At 54.0% G+C, this 20,359-nt stretch overlaps 1 protein-coding gene and 1 long non-coding RNA gene across 6 annotated transcripts in view; one reads left to right on the forward strand and one right to left on the reverse strand.

Annotated features, from left to right (window-relative positions):
- The window catches only part of NAV1 (neuron navigator 1), a 242,771-nt gene that overhangs the window by 91,403 nt on the left and 131,009 nt on the right, over window positions 1-20,359 (reverse strand). For all 5 annotated transcript variants that reach the window (XM_045787682.2, XM_087857252.1, XM_045787676.2 and 2 more), the window contains one exon: window positions 3,372-3,474. In XM_045787682.2, the coding sequence (XP_045643638.2) occupies window positions 3,372-3,474 (103 nt within the window). The remainder of the gene's footprint in view (window positions 1-3,371; window positions 3,475-20,359) is intronic.
- LOC123785755 (uncharacterized) lies at window positions 1,661-8,175 on the forward strand. The gene is made up of 3 exons (XR_006777743.2): window positions 1,661-1,904; window positions 3,419-3,498; window positions 4,299-8,175. It is a non-coding gene; the product is annotated as an uncharacterized LOC123785755 (long non-coding RNA).

A 20,359-nucleotide genomic window follows, 5' to 3' on the forward strand; every position in this document is an offset into this window, starting at 1 on the left:
ACTGTCTCTACCAACCCTGAGAAAACAAGGTTGATTTTTTAAATAAGGATTTTATTTATTTGAGATAGAGCAACAGAGAGAGTGAGCGAGAACGCACAAGCAGAGGGGAGGGGCAGAGACAGAGGGAGAAGCAGGCTCCCCAGACGCGGGGCTCCATCCCAGGACCCCAACATCATGACCTGAGCTGAAGGCAGACGCCTAACCGACTGAGCCACCCAGGTGCCCCCAAGGGTTGATTTTTTTCGATCAACAGCAGTGGAGAAGCCAAAAGACCCTGGAACCTGAGCACGCGGGGGGTCCATCCAGAAGTCCTGTGGACACGCTGGGGGCGTTCTGGCTGGGCAGGGCTATTTCTGACTGCTGCCTCTGACCCTCTGGGGGGCTTCCTGACCTGGCGCACATCCAGCTTCTCCCCTCTGGACCCTCCTTTGGTGTTGGGCGTGTGCTTCGTCCCACACTGTGTTATTTCTAATTACTGTGGACCTCGGAGCGAACGGAAGTTCCCTGAAGGAGACCAAGGGCCCGTGCGACACTCTCTGCCTCGATCACCACTGTATGTCAGCACTTTGTGCAGGGCCTGGCATGTTCTTGGGTCCAGGTACAAGAACCAATCCATGAGGAGCAGAGCCGCGACGGATGTGCTGAGTGGAAGAGCAGGGAAGTTCTCGTCATCGGACTCCGTCCAGGGCCGCTCGCAGTAAGCGTTTAATAAAAACAAGCTGACCGTGACAATGAGATGAGGACGGGAAAGGAAAGGATGATGGTGGCCATGGTGACAGGATGCTGCAGAGCTCCAGGACAGCCCGTTTCCGTCGTCAGTCTACACTGCGGCAACAAAATTAGCACGCAGTGTGGGCTGTGTGGAGCACCCAGATCCCTGCCTTCTATTCCTGGCCTACTCCCGTTTAGCTCTCTGCACTAAAAGGGCCTCTTCCTCGGTTCTGCTGCTCTTTTTTATCCCCCCAACACATCTCCAGACATCTCTAAGTCAGCGGGGGAGGATTCTAGCTTAAAACGTTGGTTCTTGCCTTCCAGTCCTGCTTCCGGCCCTTCAATCTTGCCCCTCTCTGTCTCTGTCTCTCTCTCTCTCTCTCTCTCTCTGGGGTGGGGAGAGTGGTGAGCCTGGAGCAGAGGGAGACTTTCATTTCCTCTCCAGCCCCAGCCCCCTGACCCAGACGCTCTCCTTGCTGGGGAAACGAGCCAGTAGAAATAGAGGAAGCAGGACAAAAATGAAAGCTTTCTGAAAAAGGAATTGAATCCAGCGTTAGCCTCTAAGTTCCAGAGTGAAACTAACCTGGCTGGAACCGCTCACCGGACAGGAAGCTCCCCATCAAGGGTAAAGTCTGTGTTTGTTCTGGGGTTTGGTGCCTAGCACCGTGCCTGGCATGGGTTCGAAGCTTGCAGGATACAGAACCCACCCTCCTCAGCCTGTGTGACTCCGGCAAGGGACCCCCTCTCCCCAGCCTCGGCTGCTGCTTCTCTAACACAGAGGATATGACAATATCCTGCCTACTCCCAGGGCTGAGGGAAGGGCTGATGGATGGAAAGCACTTTAAAAAGTAAAAGAGCCCTAAAAACTCAGGGAATCGTTGTTTTGGCTATCAGAGTGTGGAACAGGAGTAATATAAACCAAAGGCTAAGAGAGGAAGTGGCTCTGGGGCCACAGTAAACAGCAAAACCAGCCCAGGGCTCTTGGTTCCTTTTCCATAAAGGGAGACAGAAGCCAGAGGTCTGAGGCTCTCCCCCTCCAACCAGCCAACTTTATGCAAAAGGTTTTCGGCCTCCCTCTTCTCCAGCCCGGACAGAAAGCAAACAGGGCTCAGGCTGTCCTGCTTCACTGGCCGGCTGCTCGGAGTCAGCAGCACCAGGACACGGGAGCTGCTGCTTCTCCCCTGCTCCTGTGGGTGAGTCATTTGGGGTGTGACCCCCTTAGCAACTAAGCACTTTCTGCCTTCTTTGGCATGGAGCTGGCGTGTGCTTTGGTGCTGAGAGCTGTTCCAACAAATTCTGTGGATAGGGGAAGGAGAATGTTCAAGATTTCATCTACTCCGTCCCCGAACTGGTGAGCCCAGCTGAGTCCAGCCCCTGTCTCACTGGGTCCTGCTCAGGGCTGTAAGGGACGGAAGGTAGGGACAGATGTAAGGGGGCCAGGGCCTCCAGGAGCCTCCCCCCATGCACTCTTTCCCTCAGATGTCCTTGACCACACCCCTTTCAGTAGTCTGGGTCCTGCTAACCCCACAGAGCAGAGGCTTTGATTCAGCCTTGAAAATAGCTCAGCTATTTGGGAGCAAAGGGCTGAGAGTGTCCAATACGGAGAACAGGACAGGGCTAGGCAGAGTAGCAGAAGGAGGAGGAGGGCTGTTCTTAAGCAGAAGAACAACTAGAGCCGATGGGTGAAGGCTATGAAGCCTGATTTCTGTTCCACTTTCTGGTCATGGCAATCCCACGGTGCATGGAGATGACTGACAGTTAGTGAGTTCTCTGTCACTGGAGGTATATCAGTTTGGTCTGGCTATCACTTGGTCACACACTTGGGCTCGGCAAAGCCCCTATCCTATTGTCCTTCTGTCCCAACTTTGCTCTCATTTTCCAACCCCAGGAGATGGGGAGGAACCGATCTCTAGTCCAACTGGACAGGCCACCTAATTGCTCTCAGCCTTCCTGCTCCACACCCCCCATGATTTCCCAATCCTGGCTGTCTGCTCCCTCTCCTTCTACCCCCTGCCTGGCCCTCTGTCCCCCTTGGAGCTGACAGGATGAGCTCATTTGGGCAGCCCGAGGAGCCGGTGGGGGAAATTCTGAGTCATGGCAGAGGCCGTGGCCAGTGTGCTGCTCCAGGGAGAGGTGCCATGGGAGGGCGGAATGCCCCACACCGCTGGAGGCTGCAAGGTCTCTGCAGGGTGGGGTGTAGGGGCACACCCCCATGGCGTGGATCTGGGTGACATGTCACTGGCTGAAGAGGCAAGAGGACACCTAGCTGACAGAAGAGGGAAAAGATGCTAGCTGTCGGGATGGGCACAATTCTAGAATCCTCTAACAGCAACTTCAGGACAGGAGAAGGATAGCATCTGTAAGAAAGGAGGAGACTGGCGTCTAAGGAGGGAAAGTGGACACGGAAGGTCACACCCTGAGTCATGGGGTGGCTTCTACTTCCCATCCCCCACTCTAGTGCTTTTCAAACTCAATTGCTTAAAATGAAATCTCATGCTCAAGCGCCAGCAGATCCCAGGCAAAGCCAAGCCTCTTTTGCCGAGATGGCCAATTCTCCTCTCCCTGCAGCAGTGGCCCATGGGGCTCTGAAGCCCTGTTCTCCAGAGCGGGAGAGAGAAAGAACAATGGAGGGTGTGGCCCCCTCTGCAGCTTAGACCTACCTGTGAGTCACCTGCGACCCTCGCAGACTGGACATGGTCTCTTCCAGGTTCTGTCGAAGATCCAGGACATTCTGCACTGTCCTCTTTCTCTGGGACTCTGGGTCTGGAAGGAGAACAGAGAAGCTCGGTGAGTGGAGAACTTTCTGCTGAGAGCTGAGGGTATCAGGGAGTGGAGATGACCATGTCCCCAAGACACTGCTCCCTAGGCCATGCTGGTCACCCTGGACACATGCCCTTGAACCGCCTGATGTCTCTTGACCCTGGAAGGGGGTACCCCCTGAGGAACTGCTTCTTCTGCCTTCATTTCTGGGAGGCCTTGCTTCTCAGAGCAGAGCTCCCAGGCAAGGTTTCCGTGGTTGAGGTCAACTGGAATGTCTGCCCCAAACCGCATCTTCAGTGATACATTGGTAAACGTATAACAACTGGCCCTCGCAGGTGGGGACACCCTGCCTTGGAGCGTTTGCCAGTTTCTGCGGTGTAAATCCTCCTCCACAGCTCTTCTAAGCTGCCAACATGAGGTCACTGACCGCAGGCTTAGGAAGAGATGCTACCAGTTGGCTCTGGGAAGCTGGTACGAGCCAGCTCCAGCATATCACACTCCCTGAGCCCCAAGCACTGACTGGGAATGTCTGGAGTTGCTCTATGGGGTCCAGGGGGGATCATGCAGATAGAGCCCCTAAAAATGAGGTGGCCGGTAGAGAGGTGGAGGACATGTGCAGTCATTTTCTGAAGCACGGACCGAGCTCTGGGCAACAGTGTGACCCTCAGTGAGGAAGACTGTACGGGTATGGCCACCGCCCTCGGAATCCTAAATGATCAGGGGTCATTTTATTCAACTTTGGTTTCCAGGCAGAATTTTAACATGGACAGATGAGAAGACTCTACAACAGCAAAAAGCAAACAGAATTTATCCCATCTCCTTTCCAGGGTGAAAATAACATCCAAAAGACGAAGAGCTTCTGAGCATGAAGAACTCAAAGAAGTTTCTCCATCCTTCTATCAATCCATCCAGTAAACCTTATCAAACACATACTCTATCCCAGGTCTCAGTAGGCCCTGAGAACACTAAAATGAAGAGGACATGTCCCTGTCCTGTGGTTTACCTTTGACTTTGGGATCCAAAGTCACTGAATGGCATCAAATCCCCCAAGGCCTCCCTGAAAGGCAATGTATGGAGAGTCAGGGGCCTCCAGAGAGATGATGACAAAGCAGTGGAGAAACCCCAAGATTCCTGACTCTCAGGCTACTTCCCTTTTCCGCCCATCCCAAAACCCTCTGCGGTCCTCCCCTGGTCAGTCTGCCCTCTTGGTCCCTTCCTGACCCACAGACTGAGCAGGAACATGAGGTGCTTTTTGCTGCCAAAGGGAACATTTCTGCATCCCTTCAGAGGCACTTCTTCCCCCAGGAATATACTCAGGCCGGCTGGCAGGGGGCTGCTCTGTCTTGTCGGCCGAGGGGGCGCTGGGGAGGGCGGGCAGAGAGCCAGGCGGCACCTTTGCTGAGAACCAGCTCCACACCCTGACCCAGGCACCTCTCCTCTCCTGTCCCCTCCTCCCCTCTCCTATCCCTGGGGGAGCTTGTAGGAGGCTGCTGCTGCTGGTAGGGTCGCTCATGATCAGCATCACGTATTCGGCTTCCATGCTGGTGGCAAGAGGGGACAAATGGCAAGCCTCCATGCCAGGGGCCTGAGCTCTGTCCCACAGAAGTGTCGTCACTTCTGTGGCTGCCAGTGCCTATTTATCCTGGCAAATGTCACCTTATGAGCTGCTCCATGGCTTTAGCTGAGGGCTTGGCATGGAACACAGACAGGATCAGAAAGTATACACATATATTTTTAAAGCCTGGTTCCCAAAGGCCCGTGTGGGGACTAAGAACACTGTGCCAAGATGTGGGTTCCTGGGCCAGGGCAATTCTTTCTATGGGTTTGGCAGAGACGAGGGAAAGGCGTGCGTAACCCTATGGGGTGTGCAGTCCCTAAGAGGAAGGTGACCAAGAGTTACTCAGACACTTGTGTGCGTGCCAACCCTGTGCACCTATCAGCTGGTTGAATCCTCACAACGTTTATGGGAGATTTGTACTCTTGTCCCATTTTACAGATGGGAAAACTAAGACTCAAAAAGATGAACGAAACTGCCCAAGGCCACACACCTAGCATGTAGCACAGAGCAGAGTCAAGCCCAGGAAGAAACTCCTATTTCTTATGATCTATCACAGGGCAGCTCTGCACCGTTACTCTCAAGCACAGGGACAGCACACAGTAGGCACTCAATGAGCATTTCAAGAACTACCGCACAAAATCTGTCAAGAAATACATTAAAAAAAAGAATGGATGTGGGCACCTGGGTGGCTCACTGGGTTGAGTGCTCCACTCTTTGTTTCAGCTCAGGTCCTGGTCTCAGGGTCCTGGGGTTGGGCCCCGTGTGCTGAGTGTGGAGGGCTTGGTGCTGAGTGTGGAGTCTGCTTGGGATTCTCTCTTTCCCCCTCTCTCTGCCCCTCCCCCCACTTAAGCACGCACTCTCTCTCCCCCTCTCTCTCAGATAAATAAATGAATAAATAAAATCTAAAAAAAAAAGAAAGAAAGAAAGAAAGAAAGAAAGAAAGAAAGAAAGGATGGATATATGTTCCTTTAGGAAGATGTCCTTTTTTTTTTAAGGAAAAATATTTAGTCCACAGGGTAGCCAGCCCCAGGAGGGCCCCTCGTATTCTCTCATGCTCCTGGCCCTGGGGCATGGGGGTGTGGTTGTGGGAACCCGGATCTTAATGCTCCAGTAGTGACAGAGAGAGAGACACTTTCCTACTTCTCACTGCACTGATCACAGTGCCCTCCCCCCTATATCTTTTCCCTCTAAGACCACCCTACCCCCTACCTCATCTCCATGTCGGTAGAGTGGGGTGGGAATACCCCCAAAGTCTCACAGACTTGCTGAAAATTAGAGCCACAAGAGTCCTTGGAAGTGACCCTGTCCAACCCAGTCATAGGTCACAGGAGAGATGGGAGGCTGAGGTCCCGCGAGGGGGCGACCCAGGCCTCCCTGCAGTGTAGGCTAGGCGCCTACACAGGAGGAGCTGGGTTAGACCCTGACTTGCTGGAGGGTGACCTGGATCTGCAATCTGCTCCTAGGCCTGGGTGGGTCTTGCGGAGGCTCCCCCCCTCCCCACCACCGAAGCTCCCTCCGTGCCCCGGCACTGCCCCCTGGTGGTCATCCTGGGCATGCCAGCCTGCTTCTCAAAGGCTCAGCTCAGGGTGCTGGCTCCTGAGAAGTCTGGCTGTGCTCCACATTCGTGGGTGACAGACACTGTCCTCAGGGTACAGTGGTAGCCCCACGATGAGAGGACTGACACGCACATACAGGGAAGGCCTCGGATCTCAAGAGGCTGCAGAAACTCTGGCTAGGTCCGGGGGCATTTGATGCTCACATCATGACCCCAAGGCAAATCTTAACTAGAAAACATGAATAAAGTTGCATTTGCAAAAGAATTCACCCCACCCCTCACCCTTGCCCACTCTTGACCTTCACACCATCCACCTCTCTGACCCCCAACTCATACCTAGGGTTCACCCCTTTCTCATTATCTCCCAGGAGGATCAGAGATGGGGTGAAGGTCTGTGGGGCACACACCATTTTGTGATGATGACCCCAAAGCTTGATGATTTGTTTTACTGGATAAGTCATGGTGCCTCGGAGGTCACCTCCATGTGTCTTGTCAAATGTTTAGTCTGAGTGTGGGGTAGGCCTAGGGGACATAATGGAGCACAGACACAGCAGAGAGGGATGGTCTGACAGCTCCTCCCCTTCCTCAGCGTCCTTCCATGTGGGATGCACTCAGGACACTCCCAGCCTGTGCGGCCTCTTTGTGCAGATGAGAAAAAGGCACTCTCCAGGCCGGCTCAGCTAGAGGCTTGCTCTTGCTGGGGCCCACGCTGTGGGAGCAGAGCACACCTGTCCCCTCCGTTGGATGCCCTGATCCAAACACCCCTCACAGCCCCACTCTGAGGGTCTGGGTATGCTCGCTCTTAACTCCTACAGAATAGGGAGGGTCCAGCTGCAAGAATGCGCGCACACACACACAGCAGGGTTGGACAAAGGCCAGGTAGGGCTCTTGCAGCTCTGAGGTGACAAGGAGGTCTATGGGGGGGGAGCTCATGAGGTTGTCCCAGGCTGCTGCTCCAAGCCTTCCCCGCAAAAGCAGCAACCAGGGAGGACGTGTATGCTCCTCTTGCTCAGAAGAGAGCGAGAGTCTCCCCCAAGCCAGCCATCACCATGGTAACTCACAGCTGCCACAAACCACATCACCCTCCCAGCATGCACTGGGCATCACAAGGTAGGACGGTGTTTCTACACACTGTTGCCTCTTATACAAGACCACAGAGAGCATACCGTTCATCATGAGTCTTTGGGCTAAAGGACTGGCCATCAAATAACTGGAAACATACAGGCACACGCATACACAAATGCAAATAACGTCCACTACTGAATGCTCACCAGACAGCAGCCATGACCCCAAGCACTTTGGACTCCAAAACTCCTGGTTTTTCCACTACAATATAGCGCCTCTGAACTACACAAGCCTCCAGACATACACACCTACTTGTGGTCTGGCCAGTAGTTTGTGGAAACCATTAGAATCACACGTGTGAGGGCGCCTGGGTGGCTCAGTCAGTTAAGTGGCTGCTTTCACACAGGTCATGATCTCAGGGTCCAGGGACCGGCCCCATGTTGGGCTCCCTGCTCCATGGGGAGCCTGCTTCTCCCTCTCCCTCTGCCTGCCGCTCGCCCTGCTTGTGTTCTCTCTCTCTCCCTCTCTCTCAAATAAATAAATAAAAATCTTTAAAAAAAAAATGACACGTGTGCAGGTCTGCAGACATATGCACTGAGAGATTTATGCGGACCTGTCCTCCACTGTCAGTGAGGAAGGAAGACATGAGAGCAGTTGCATACGGGTCATTTAATCTGGAGAAGGGATAGTTCATCAGGAGGAAGCTCTGTGCAACTGGTGGCAAATCAGGAAAACAAGCTTCCCCAGGAAGGCAAGACCATGAACTTGAACTAGACTAGAAACTAACCAAGAAATGGAGACGCTGGGGCAAGAACGGACAGGGTGTGTAGTAGGAAGAACATAGTTCTTAGAGTTGGAAAGACCTGAGTTCAGATCCTGCACTGTCCTTTTTCGGTGTGTCTGACCCTTGCACAAGGTACCTCAGCTTGCTGCAGTTTTCCCCTCTGTAAAATGGGGAGAATAACGGTGCCCCCCTGGGAGGGCTGTGGTGAGGATGACAATGCTCATTCACGTAAAATGCTCTGCACGGTGCTTGGCACATAGTAGGTGCTCTATAAATGGTAGCTCTTATTTGTCAGAAGGTACAAAGGGGCGGGTGAGCAAAGGGCGCACACTCGCAGCGGGGCTGGAGCTGGCTTCTTGGTTCTTTCATTGGCAGGTGTGGTGCCAGCCTCACGTCTACAGCTCAGGTGGACTGTCCATTCTCCTCTGGGCCCTTGCTCTGGCTGGGGGAGGCCCTCGTCCTTGGAGGCAGGGAGTGGAAGAGCTGGAAACAAAACTTCATCCCTGAGTCATCAGGTCTGATGACAGCCCTGCACCATAGCGACGTTCCATCTCCAACCCTGCTCCCCTGGACCCCGGCTCAGCCGTGGGAGAGGCTGGGCCTCGGGGGCTTTCTCTGGCCATCAGTCTGATATAGGAGGGGATGGGGGCCTCCAATGCAGGGTAATAACCCCCCAGATTTAGGGAGGTGCAGGGAGGAGGAGGGACCCTAGGGGATCCATCACCCAGCAGTCAAATTCACCCAAGTTCTGTACAATTTTAATTAATAGCTGACAATTAAGTAAACTGTGATAACTGATTGCTGAAAATCTTAATTACTTCCACCAATGTTTCAGAAACCACGTGAGTAGTTTAGCCCAGGGCAGAGGCCACAGAGGACTGGGTTCTCTGCTGACTTCTACCCTGGCTTCTGCTGGGAGAGGCTAGGCTCCATGAGAAGCAACAGGAGAAACGGAAGTGACTCAGGGGGCGAGAACATTTTCAAGTCACGGCATTTCAGAGCTCGGAAGAATTGTCTGCCCTCTCGTGTTATAGACGGGGGAGAAACAACACCTCACTCAGGCCCAGAGAGGGGGAAGGCGTGCCCGATGTCTCCCAGCTTGTGAAAGGCAGGTACGATCCTGGCCCGGGGTGTCTCCTCGCTGGGTTGTGGGCTGGGGATGAGTGGCACTGAGATGTGTCACCAGAAGGGGTGATCAAAATGTAAATTGCGGCGGAACACCTGGTGGCTCGGTCACTTAAACATCTGACTCTTGATTTCCGCTCGGGTCATGATCTCAGGGTCATGGGATCAAGCCCCTGAGTTGAGAATTCATGCTCAGCAGAGTCTGTTTGAGATTCTCTCTCCCTCTTCCTCTGCCCCTCCCCCTGCTCGCTCACTCTCTCAAAATTAATAAATAAATCTTTAAAAACAAACAAACAACATAAATTACTGTTTGGAACAGTCTGGGGATAGATCCACTTGGATATCCAGGCTAGACTAAATGACTTGGAGAAGGAAGGATCAAGCCTCTCTCTCTCTCTCTCACACACACACACACACACACACACACACTCTCTCTCTCTCTCTCAACCACTCTCAAGAAGAAAGCAAAAAATCTCTCCTGATCCTATTCGATCCCAAGGGTGGCTCCCAAGTCTTCTCTAAACTCTAAAATCTGTCAGCTTGGGCTCCTAGTACACATGGGTCAAATACCGTTCAAATAAAAGCCATTACGAACACCAAGTATTCCAGCCCTAGCCAGTGGGCCACCTTCCCCAATAATATTTAGTATGACGATCACAGAGGACGCTTGGGAGTTCACCACATCACAACCAGTATCTGTGGCTGACATGCTGTGTTTCCCACGAGGCAAATGGCCTTGGCGTCACTTCTGTCTCCTCTACCACACACCTTCAAAGTCCAGCCAGAGGAGGCGATGGGGGCCCACCTCCAGGGAGTCCTCAGCCCTCCAGGTCTCCCCCCACCCCAGGGGGTTGCGCTAGGTGGGTCCTGCGGGTTCTTGCAGCCAGCAGCCTTGCACTGATGGACCCCTACTAACCTTGACTCTCAGAAGGCTCAGTCCTGTGGTGCAGCTGGAGTGGCCACTGAAACGGACAGGTGACCCAGCCCACAAATCTCCCCTGGGCTCAGCCGAGCAGGAGATGGCTCCCTACACTTCCACCTCCCCCTCCAGCCTGTCCTCACCACCTGATGAGCCTGGAGGCCCTAGAGAGAGCACTGGGTGGGCCTCCGTGCAAGAGGCACCCCCTTCCACGGAGCATGCAGGCGGGGGACGTTTTATTCTGTTACCAATTCTGTCATTTCACTTATTCCCCCACGTAAGTCACAATATTGTCAGAGGCGGTTGTCACAGAACCCTGCGGCATGACAAATCACACACTTCTACTTACTGAGTGCTCCTGTTCCCTAGAGGAGCTCCCGGGGCGTTTCCTCCTTGCCCCAGAGAATCCTGAATCCTCCCAACGAGCGTGGGAACCAAACTGGAGCCAGGTGTTTGTGGCCTTCCTGCGGGGTGCTGCAAGGGGCAAAATACCTAGAAAGAGCCAGGGCTCAAGAGATAACATATTGGCTACACGGGTGTGAGGCAAGGCAAGGAAAACCAAGAGACAGAAGTGAAATCTAGGGCCAGAGAGAAGGGCAAGCGTGATTCACCCGTGGCCTGGGATCGCCAGGCAGGTGGCTCTGCAGATCACCCAGAGTTTTGGTTTTGATTGAATCAGAAGGCTTGGATCAGAAAGCCTCCGCAGTGTGTCTCTACTGGGCACTGGGCTAAGGGGAAGGGGGAGGCAGGGGTAGGGGGAGGAAGACAGTGGGGGCAGGCTTGCTCTTCCTGAGGGCACACGCTAATTAGCTGTGGGGTCTTGGATACATGACTTCCCCTCTCTGGGCCTCAGTTTCCCTATCTATAAAGTAACGGAGTTGGGGGGGGCGCCTGGGCGGCTCAGTTGGTTAAGCATCCGACTCTTGATTTCGGCTCAGGGCATGATCTCAGGGTCCTGAGATCGAGTCCCACGTCGGCTCTGCTCTGGGAGTGAAGCCTGCTTAAGATTCTCTCTGTCCCTCTTCCTCTGCCTCTCCTCACCTCTGAAAAAAATAAATGAAGGGAGTTGGGGTAGGGGATACCCAAGGACCCTAACCAACTTTGCCCATCTGGTTCTATGCTTTGTAGTTGGCTGAGTCCCACATAACATCTTTTCCCCCAGAATGCGTTAAAGATACAGGTGTGAGGGTGTCATCCCCAGTGATTGTGACTCAGCAGGCTGGGAGGGGGCTGGGAATCTGCACCTTTGTAAGCCCCCAGTGCGGATGATACAGAAGGTCTCATTAAAAAAAAAAAAAAGGTTTTATTTATTGGGGCGTCTGAGTGGCTCAGTCAGTTGGGCATCTGCCTTCAGCGCAGGTCATGATCCCAGGGTCCTGGGATCCAGCCCTGCATCAGGCTCCCTGCTCAGTGGAGAGTCTGCTTCTCCCTCTCCCTCTGTCCCCCACCTCAAATAAATAATCTTTTTTAAAAAAAGAGTTTATTTATTCATTTGAGAGGGAGAGAGACAGAAAGAGAGCATGAGCAGGGAGAGAGGCAGAGGGGGAGAAGAGAGGCGGGGGGAAGAGAGAGGGAAGAGAGAGCGCAAAAGGTGGGGAGGAGCAGAGGGAGAGGGAGGGAGAGAATCTCAAGCAGACTCCCCACAGAGCGTGGAGCCACAGGGGGCTCAAGCTCATGACCCTGAGATCGTGACCTGAGCTGAAATCAGGAGTCTGCGTACCTGAATGAGCCACCCAGGTGCCCCCAGGAGGTCACATTTTGAGAAATTCTGACCTCTTGCTGCATACCACCAGAATAGTATGCCCATCACAAAACGGGGCTGATTCCCGATGCCAGGCCACTGGGCTGTGTCCTGGGCCTTCACACCAAGTCTACTCCCTGGGTACACATCCACTGTTTTCTGGGAAAGCCCACTCCTCCATCTCTAGGCTTCATATAGGAGAAGTCACCTGTGTCCTTCCTGCTCCTGGGAGGATGCCGGCCCCCCTCCAGTCCCTGCTAGGGTCGCTGCTGCCGAGATGGGCCACAAGGGGGCGCTGCCGGTCCTCAGCCAGCCGTGGCCTTGCGGCTGCCGCACTGCTGCACAAGGGCAGCTCTCTTGTTCTCAGGCTTGCAAGCGGCTGCCAGAAAGGACTTTTTCCCGCCGCATTCTGCTTAGCACACTTCTTTCCTCCCAGGGATGTGCCCAGCATCCCTCCCCCGACCCCAGGCCTCAGTGTCTGGGCTGTACTATCATCCTTGGAGAAGAGCCAAGAGTTTGCAGCACCTACTTTGGGGAGCCTGTCCTATCCGTGGGGAGAGGGAGCAGTGCCTGGTTTCTGGGGTGAGCCAGTCAGCCCTGGGCATGCAGAAGGTTTGCGGGGCGGTTTCCAGGGACCTGTGGGCTCCACCTGCCAAGCTGAGACGCAGGGCCAAAGTCTCAGAGAGACTCCAACAGGTCATTCTGCTCCTACACCCAGCAGAAGAAGGGTTGCCTGTGGGGAGTGGATGAGGTTCAGATCTGTGCTCTGGAGGTCTCCCTCCACTCCTCTGCAATGGTCCTGAGGCAGGAAGCTTGCCCTGATGAGGAGGGAGGGGAGTCACCCCTGCCACAGCCCCCTCACCATGCCCAGCCCAGCCCTTTCTTGGGGCCGGGGGGGGGGGGTGGCAGCCTCTCTCTGGGGTGAGCAGGAGGGAGGAAGGGAGCCAGAGGGCAGCTCCCCAAGGCTGCCCAGGTCAGGCCCGCTCAGCCTTGCTCAGCTGGTGAGCAGGTGCGGCCTTTGCACGCGAACGTGGAAAGGGAGCATTAAAGCTTCAGGGAAAGCATACCTCTGCAGCCACTTCCTACTGTCTAAGAACGGTGGAGGGCAGTCCATGCGGAGGGCGGCGGGGCAAGGTGTGGACGCCTGCCTGCACCCCTGTAGGGAAGGGGTGCTGGTTTGCTAATCCTGTCCGCTTCTCTTCCCACGCCACATCCCTCCGAATATTAGGCTATAGGACCAGAGAAAGGATTCATGAACATATTCAATCTCCTGTCCTTTGAAGACTTGGGACTCCGGGCTCAGCTCGTCTCAGCTCGGAGGGCAGGCCTCCTGCAGAAAATGAACTGCCTGCCTCAGCAGAAAACAGGCCCTGCCTCTCCTGCCCGGTGGACCTCAAGGTTTACTGGCAATGTTTTCCAGCAGTGACGCTGCCCAGACCCTACATGTGACACCAGGCTCCAGTGACGCTGCTGCTGGGAGCTGGGAGTGGTTGTTACAGCCACAGTTTACACAGCAGAGACAGCGGCTGCAGGCAAAGCGGGGAGGGGAGAGGACGCACTCTCTGCAATGGGCTGGGGGCTGGGGGCTGGGCCTGGGTGCGGACAGTGGACTTGACTGTGAACTAGTAGTACCAGTATTAGCTAACTCCTCAACAGCACCACGGACGCCAGCCACTGGTCTAGAAGCTTCATGTATATCAGCCCATTTAGTCTTCATGACAGCTCTGTGAGGCAGCCCAGTTAGTATCCCAGTTTTACTGCTGAGAAGACTGAAGCCCAGAGAGGTTAAGTAAGCTGCCTAAGGTGATACAGCAGTGAATGACAAAGCCAGAATTGGACCCAAATAGTCTGGCTCGAGAGCTGCACTGTCCCGCTCTGCAGCCACTAGCCACAAATGAATATCTAGATACAAAGATATACAGATAAGAGATATAATTCACAGAACAGAACAGTCACCCTTTTTAACAATTCAGGGGTGCCTGCGTGGCTCAGTGGGTTGAGTGTCCGCCTTGATTTTGGCTCAGGTCATGATCTCAGGGTCCTAGGATTGAGCCCCATGCTGGGCTCCGCGCTCAGTGCAGAGTCTGCTTGAGTCTCTCTCTCAAATAAATGAATAAAATATTTAAAATCATAAACTAAAAAATAAAAAATAAAGTACAGCTCAATGGTTCTTAGCACATTTGCAAAGCTGTGCAACCACCACCATCACCTAATTCCAGAATATTTTTATCACCCCCAAAAGAACCTCCGAGCCCATGTGCAATCGCTCACCACTCCCCGCCTGCCCCAGCCCCCGGCAACCACCAGGCTCTACTTTCCATCTCTACAGATTTGCCAATTCTGGACATCTCATATAAATACAGTCATGAATACTGGGCTTTTGTGACTGGCTTCTTAGCGGGATGCTTTCAACATTCATTCATGTTGTATCAAGTATCACTACGTCATTCCTTTTCACGGCTGAATAACTTTCTACTGCTTGGATATACCATATTTTATTTATCCATTCATCATTTGATGGGCATTTGGGTCATTTCCACGTTTTGCCTATTTTATGAATAAAGCTACTATGAACATTCAAATACAAGTCTTTATATGGACATACATTTTCATTTCTCTTGGCTATATGCCCAGGAGTGCAACACTGGGTCGTACGGTAACTCTGAACTGCCAGACTGTTTTCCAAAGTGGCTGCCTTTGGGGCGCCTGGCTGGTTCAGTCTGTACAGCATGAGACTCCTGGTCTCGGGGTTGTGGGTTTGAGCCCTACGCTGGGTGCAGAGATTTTTTTTTTTTTTTAAAGTCTTAAAAAAAACCCAAAGCGGCTGCCCCATTGCATGTTCCCCCCAGCAGTGTGTGCGGATTCTGATCTCTCCACATCTCTCCGACACGTTTTATTGTCTGTTTTTTTTTTATTATGGCCATCCAAACGGGTGTGAAGTGTAAATCACTGTAGATTTAATTTGCATTTCCCTAATGACTAATGAAGTTGAGCGTCTTCTATATTTAAATTAATTAAAATTAAATAAAATTTAAAATTCAGTTCGTCATTTGCCCTAGCCACATTTCAAGTGCTCAATGGCCACATCATCACGTTGGCTTGTAAGCACCATAGATAGAGACCGTTCCATCACCTAGAAAGTTCTATTGAACAACACTGCTAGAACCCAGGGGGCTTGGTCTATAGTAATACCACTGGCTGTTTCGAGGAGGTGTTTGCCCTTGATGAACTTTCAAGTCTGGCAGCTCCACTTTACAGACGGGGCCGCATCTTGAGGTTCACGGGGCCCTGCCGCTGAAGACCAGAGGCGGTCGGACTGAGACTTGCCAGAGCACAGGATCTGAGTTCACGGCAGAAGAGAATCAGCAGCGAAGGGGAGGGTGTGCTTTGGCTCTGTGCTTCTGGCACTTAGCTCCTCCAAATCCTTGACATCCCTTCCCTTCCCGGGAGCTACCAATGGCCAAGTGACAAGAGGCACTGTCTCTGAAGATACGGCTCTTTTGATGGGAGACCTGCCCTGTCATGCACCCGCCTGCACCAGAACTCCAGGCTAGGGACCTTCCGGAGTTCTCCCGCCCAGACCTTGCCGTCTTCTCCGCTGTAGAGGCTCATCCCACCTGACTCCTCTGGAAGCAGCTGGACTTCAGCGAGGGGACAAGTCGAACGGACAGACTACCAAGGCTCTTGATGTATCTACTGACCCCGAGAGGCCGCGGGCCTCCACCTCAGCCACCCACACAGGGCCTGTCCTCTGGGAGTCTGCAGCCAGGACGCTGGCGTGCACACGTGGGCGTCAGGCATCGTCTGCAGTGCCCAGGGGCCTTGCTGCTTGCAGCGGACTGATTAGAAAAGGGTGACGTGGGGGTGGGCTGAGGGAATCAGGGAGGGGCTCCTGGAAGAGGTGGCCAATGATCTGAAACCAAAGGAAGGGAAGGAGTTGAGTCCGACCATGGACAACAGAGCAAGCCGCAGTTCAGGAACGGCGTAACCTAAGCCAAGGCTGAGCCGCAAGAAAGGACTGGCTCTGGGTGTTGGATGGCAGGAGGCCACAGGGCACAGAGCCGGCTTTACCACCAACCATCCTGTGACCTGGGGCAAGGTACTTAATCCCTGGGCCTCGGTACTCTTACCTATAAAATGAAATCATGGCACATGCCACCCAGAGCTCCTGCTCAGATTTCACGTCTTTTTCCCCCACTAGACTGTGATGACCTCTGGGGAGGCAGAGCCATGGCGCATTCATCCCGTATCTGCACACACCACCTCAAACACAGGCCACGCTCCCCCACTGCTCGAAACAATACAACGGGATTAGGGGTGAGGGTGGCACGTCGTGGGAGAAAAAGCAGATGTGCAGGGGAGCTGGTCTGCCAGGACAAGGTCTGGCCAGCTTGTCTACGTGCCCATGCAGACAGCCCCTGCCGCAAGCCTAGAAAACGGTAGCCACGAATGCTCCTCAAACATCAGAGCTGGCATGGGCCTCGGAGGTTGGTGAAGGGAAGAAACTGAGGCCCAATGGAGTGGCAATGACTCAGTGCAGGTGACACAGCTTGCTGATTGCAGAGCCAGGCTGGGGCTGTAAGGAAACTCCTTGGCTCAGAGAAGGTTCGGGACAGCGTGTGGGCGATGCAGGGCCGCCCCAGACGGGGGAGGTCTCTCTGCCTGAGGAGGCTGCCCACACCTCCCTCTTCCCCAGCCCCGGCTCTGCCCGCAGAGCATCTGCTCCTAAATCAAAGAGCTGTCCTCTGCCCCGCCCGGCGGCCTCCCTGGAGGACTCACATTTCTGGAAAAGCCGACTATGTCACCGATCCCCTCGACCCTCTGCTGCCTACCACTGGGGACCCTCAGGCTCAGCCCATCTGCTGCTAGCACGTCTCTCCACCTTCAGGATGGTCCTACGACCCACCAAAAGGACCACAGCACTCCCCATGGCTTGGGCACAAACTGAAGCAAGAAGGATCAGTTTAGCTTTAAGGACTTCCAATTAAGAAGGCAGAGAAATCCTACAGTGAAACTTAATAAGGTTTGCTAAGGAGTTATTAAAAAGCAGGCAATGTTCTCTGAGGCAGGAGGGGAAGAGGAAGGGAAGAATACCTACTCAGTATTTTCTATGTACCGAGCACGACGCTGAACACTGGTACACAGCAGTGCCCCCTTCTCCACAGTGTCAGCCACCCGTGGTCCTGAAGCCAGCGAGCCTCCTGAGTACGTGACAAGGTCAAGAGCAGCCTCACGCTAGGTCACAGTGCCTACGTCATGCCCTTCACCTCACCTCAGCATGTGGGCATTTTTTCATCTCGCATCATCACAAGAAGGATGAGTGCAGTGTGAGGGGATATTCTTTTTTTTTTTTTTTTTAAGATTTTACTTATTTATTTGAGAGAGAGCACAAGCAGGGGGGACGGGCAGAGGGAGAACCACACTCCCCACTGAGCAGGGAACCTGATGTGCAGCTCGATCCCAGGACCCTGGGATCATGACCTGAGCCGAAGGCAGACGCTTCACCGACTGAGCCACCCAGGTGCCCCATGAGATGAGAGAGCCCGCATTCACGTAACTTTCATTATAGTATATTGTCACAACTGTTCTATTTTACTGAAAGTTATTGCAGTTAATCTCTCACTGTACCCATTTTGGCAAGTGAACTTCATCAGAGGTCTGTATGTACAGGAAAAAACAGAGTGGCTATAGGGTTGGTACTATCCGGGGTCACAGGCATCCCTGGGGGACTTGGATCATGTCCCCTGTGGATAAGGGGGCATGACTATACACTTTGTCCTTTAACAGGACAGCCTGGAAGGGTTAAGTATAATTCCCCCCGTTTTACAGACGTTTGTCTCAGGCCAGTTAACTTCCTAAGGTCTACAGTGTGTGTGAATGGTATAGAAAGAATGTGAATCCACGTCTAACTCTGAAGTCCGTGCTTTTCTGCAAATGCATGATAAATGACAACACAGACAGCATCGCCAGACGCCCAGGAGGCCCTTCCTGACCGACACGCTGGACCTGCACTCTTCATAGTCACAGGAAGAGGCCTGTCCTTCAGGCCGCAGAATGAATGAGCTACAGGACTGCCAGGAGACAGGGGAGTGATGGGCGGCAGGCCAGGTCAGCGTTCCTCCACCTCCAAGACTCGGGGCCGCCAGCCAGGCCGGGCCTCGCTGGCAGTCACTGCTCCTGCCCGACACTTCCTCGAGGGAGCCCGTTCTCCCCACTGGGCTTTGTCCCAGCTCTGGAACCTACAGATCTTCTGGCCTCGGAAGAACCTTCCTAGAGCATCTGGCAGGCAGGTTGTGTGGCCCGCGTGCCAAGACCAATGGCTATGCTCGGCTGCTTAATCAGATCACTCAGAATCCTCCCCTTGCCTGTCCAATTCCAGCGCAGGAGCCTGGGAACCAGCTGTGGCCAAAAGCAGGGCTCCGGCACCACCCCCTCCTTCTGCTCCCCCCCTTCGTGGGGAACATATGTAAGGGACCGGAGGCTCCCAACCCACCTCCTCCTGACCCTGTCCAGCCCCTGCTAGCTGGAGAAGCCAAGGGGTCCCCCACACATCTGGAAGGGAAGGGCCCTCAGAGCTCCAGCACCAGGCTGGAAGCCAAGGCCCCTGGGTCCCAGTTCTAGCATGTTCTGCCACCTGGGAGCAAGCCGCTCAGCCCTTCTGGGCCTCAGTTTCCCCTTCTGAGAGAAAAAAAATCAACCCCATTCCCACACTCGTGAAAGTGGGGAAAGGGATATGAATAGAGAAAGGAAGTGAGCAGGAGCTTATGTCCTGGGCATTCTTCTCCGGAAGGTCCAGTGGGGTGGGGTGCAAGGGTTGGGGTCACTCCCCAGAGCCTTGGATCCATACTGAAGTGAAGCCCAGGGAGGGGCAGGAAAAAGCACCCAGGCTCAGCCCTCGCCCAAGCCTGGCCAGGCCTGAAGAGCCCACAGTGGCCCAGGCCCTGCGCGGCAGCCACCTCGAGACTAAGGATTGGTTACTGTTTGAATGGAACCGAATTCCCAGGAAAAAATCTCCCCTGGAGATTTCCAAGTCTGCCAAGCTACAAAGCCACATCTAAGTTCAGTGACAACAAATCCTTCCAGCACGGAGCCAGAGCCCCTTCCCCACATCCCACATCCCCCACCCCCCACCCCTGGCAGGCCAATGTGCTAGGATTTGCAGAAGAACCCAGCATGGCTTCTTCCTGCAGGAGCCCTCCAAAAGAAGGGCAGAGAAGGCATGAGAGGGAAAGACCCCACTCTGCGTGCTGAGTAAGGTCCTCGGACCAGGAGCCACACATAGGGCTGGAAGGGGTGACGAGTCAGAGGGCCAGCCTGCCTGCAGGAAGTTCCTGGGGCTGGAGTCAGGGGCTGGGGAGGAGGTAGGCATGCGCAGTGAGCGGCCTGCCCTCTAGGCCCAGGGGCAGTGGGGGCCTGTGTGTGTGAGCCCCTGGGAGGAGGGTGCTGCAAGATTGCCCTAGGCACACACGGGAGGGCCAGCTGCCCTTTGCTCGTCATCTTCCTCCCTGGTGCAAGGAAATGCTCTGAAGCCATGGAGGCTGGAGCAGGAGGCCTGAGCGTGGAGGAGGCTGGCCCGGGGGGTGGGGGGGTAAATTTAGAACTGGGACCAGGCCAGGCTTCCAGGGAAAGTGGATAAGAAAAAGGAGTACTTAGGGCCTGGCCCGTCTTGACTCTTGGAAATCCATAAGCTCCTTTGGCAGAACTGATCTCCTTTGCCCCTGTCTGGACGCAAGGAGGTAAACGAACATTTATTCAACGCCTACTGTGTGCCAGGCCCTTCACATTCCTATGTCATTTAAGCCCATAATACCCCTGTGAGGCAGGCCCTTTGAGAGCCCATTTTGCAGCTGTAGAGACGGATGAGCAATGTGCCCTAGGCCTCAGCTAGGAAGCAGCAGGGCTGGAACTAGAACCTATCTTTCTGATTCCACTTCCAGGGCTCATCCCCATGGGTCACGTTGGCAACTGTGCGTCTCACTCATCACAGATTTTCAATGAGAAAGCAACCTAACAGAACAGAACCCAGAGATAAAGAGCCTAGCTATTCATGGCTCTCCTGATTAGCGCCTAATACCTGTTCTTAGGGACATACGGCCGACCGAGGCTATCACCCCCGGACTCTGCGGCCCAGCTCCTCCTGC

Source organism: Ursus americanus, chromosome 2 (genome assembly GCF_024610735.1).
Source record: "Ursus americanus isolate L20-20 chromosome 2, mUrsAme1.1.p, whole genome shotgun sequence".
NCBI classification, from domain to species: domain Eukaryota; kingdom Metazoa; phylum Chordata; class Mammalia; order Carnivora; family Ursidae; genus Ursus; species Ursus americanus.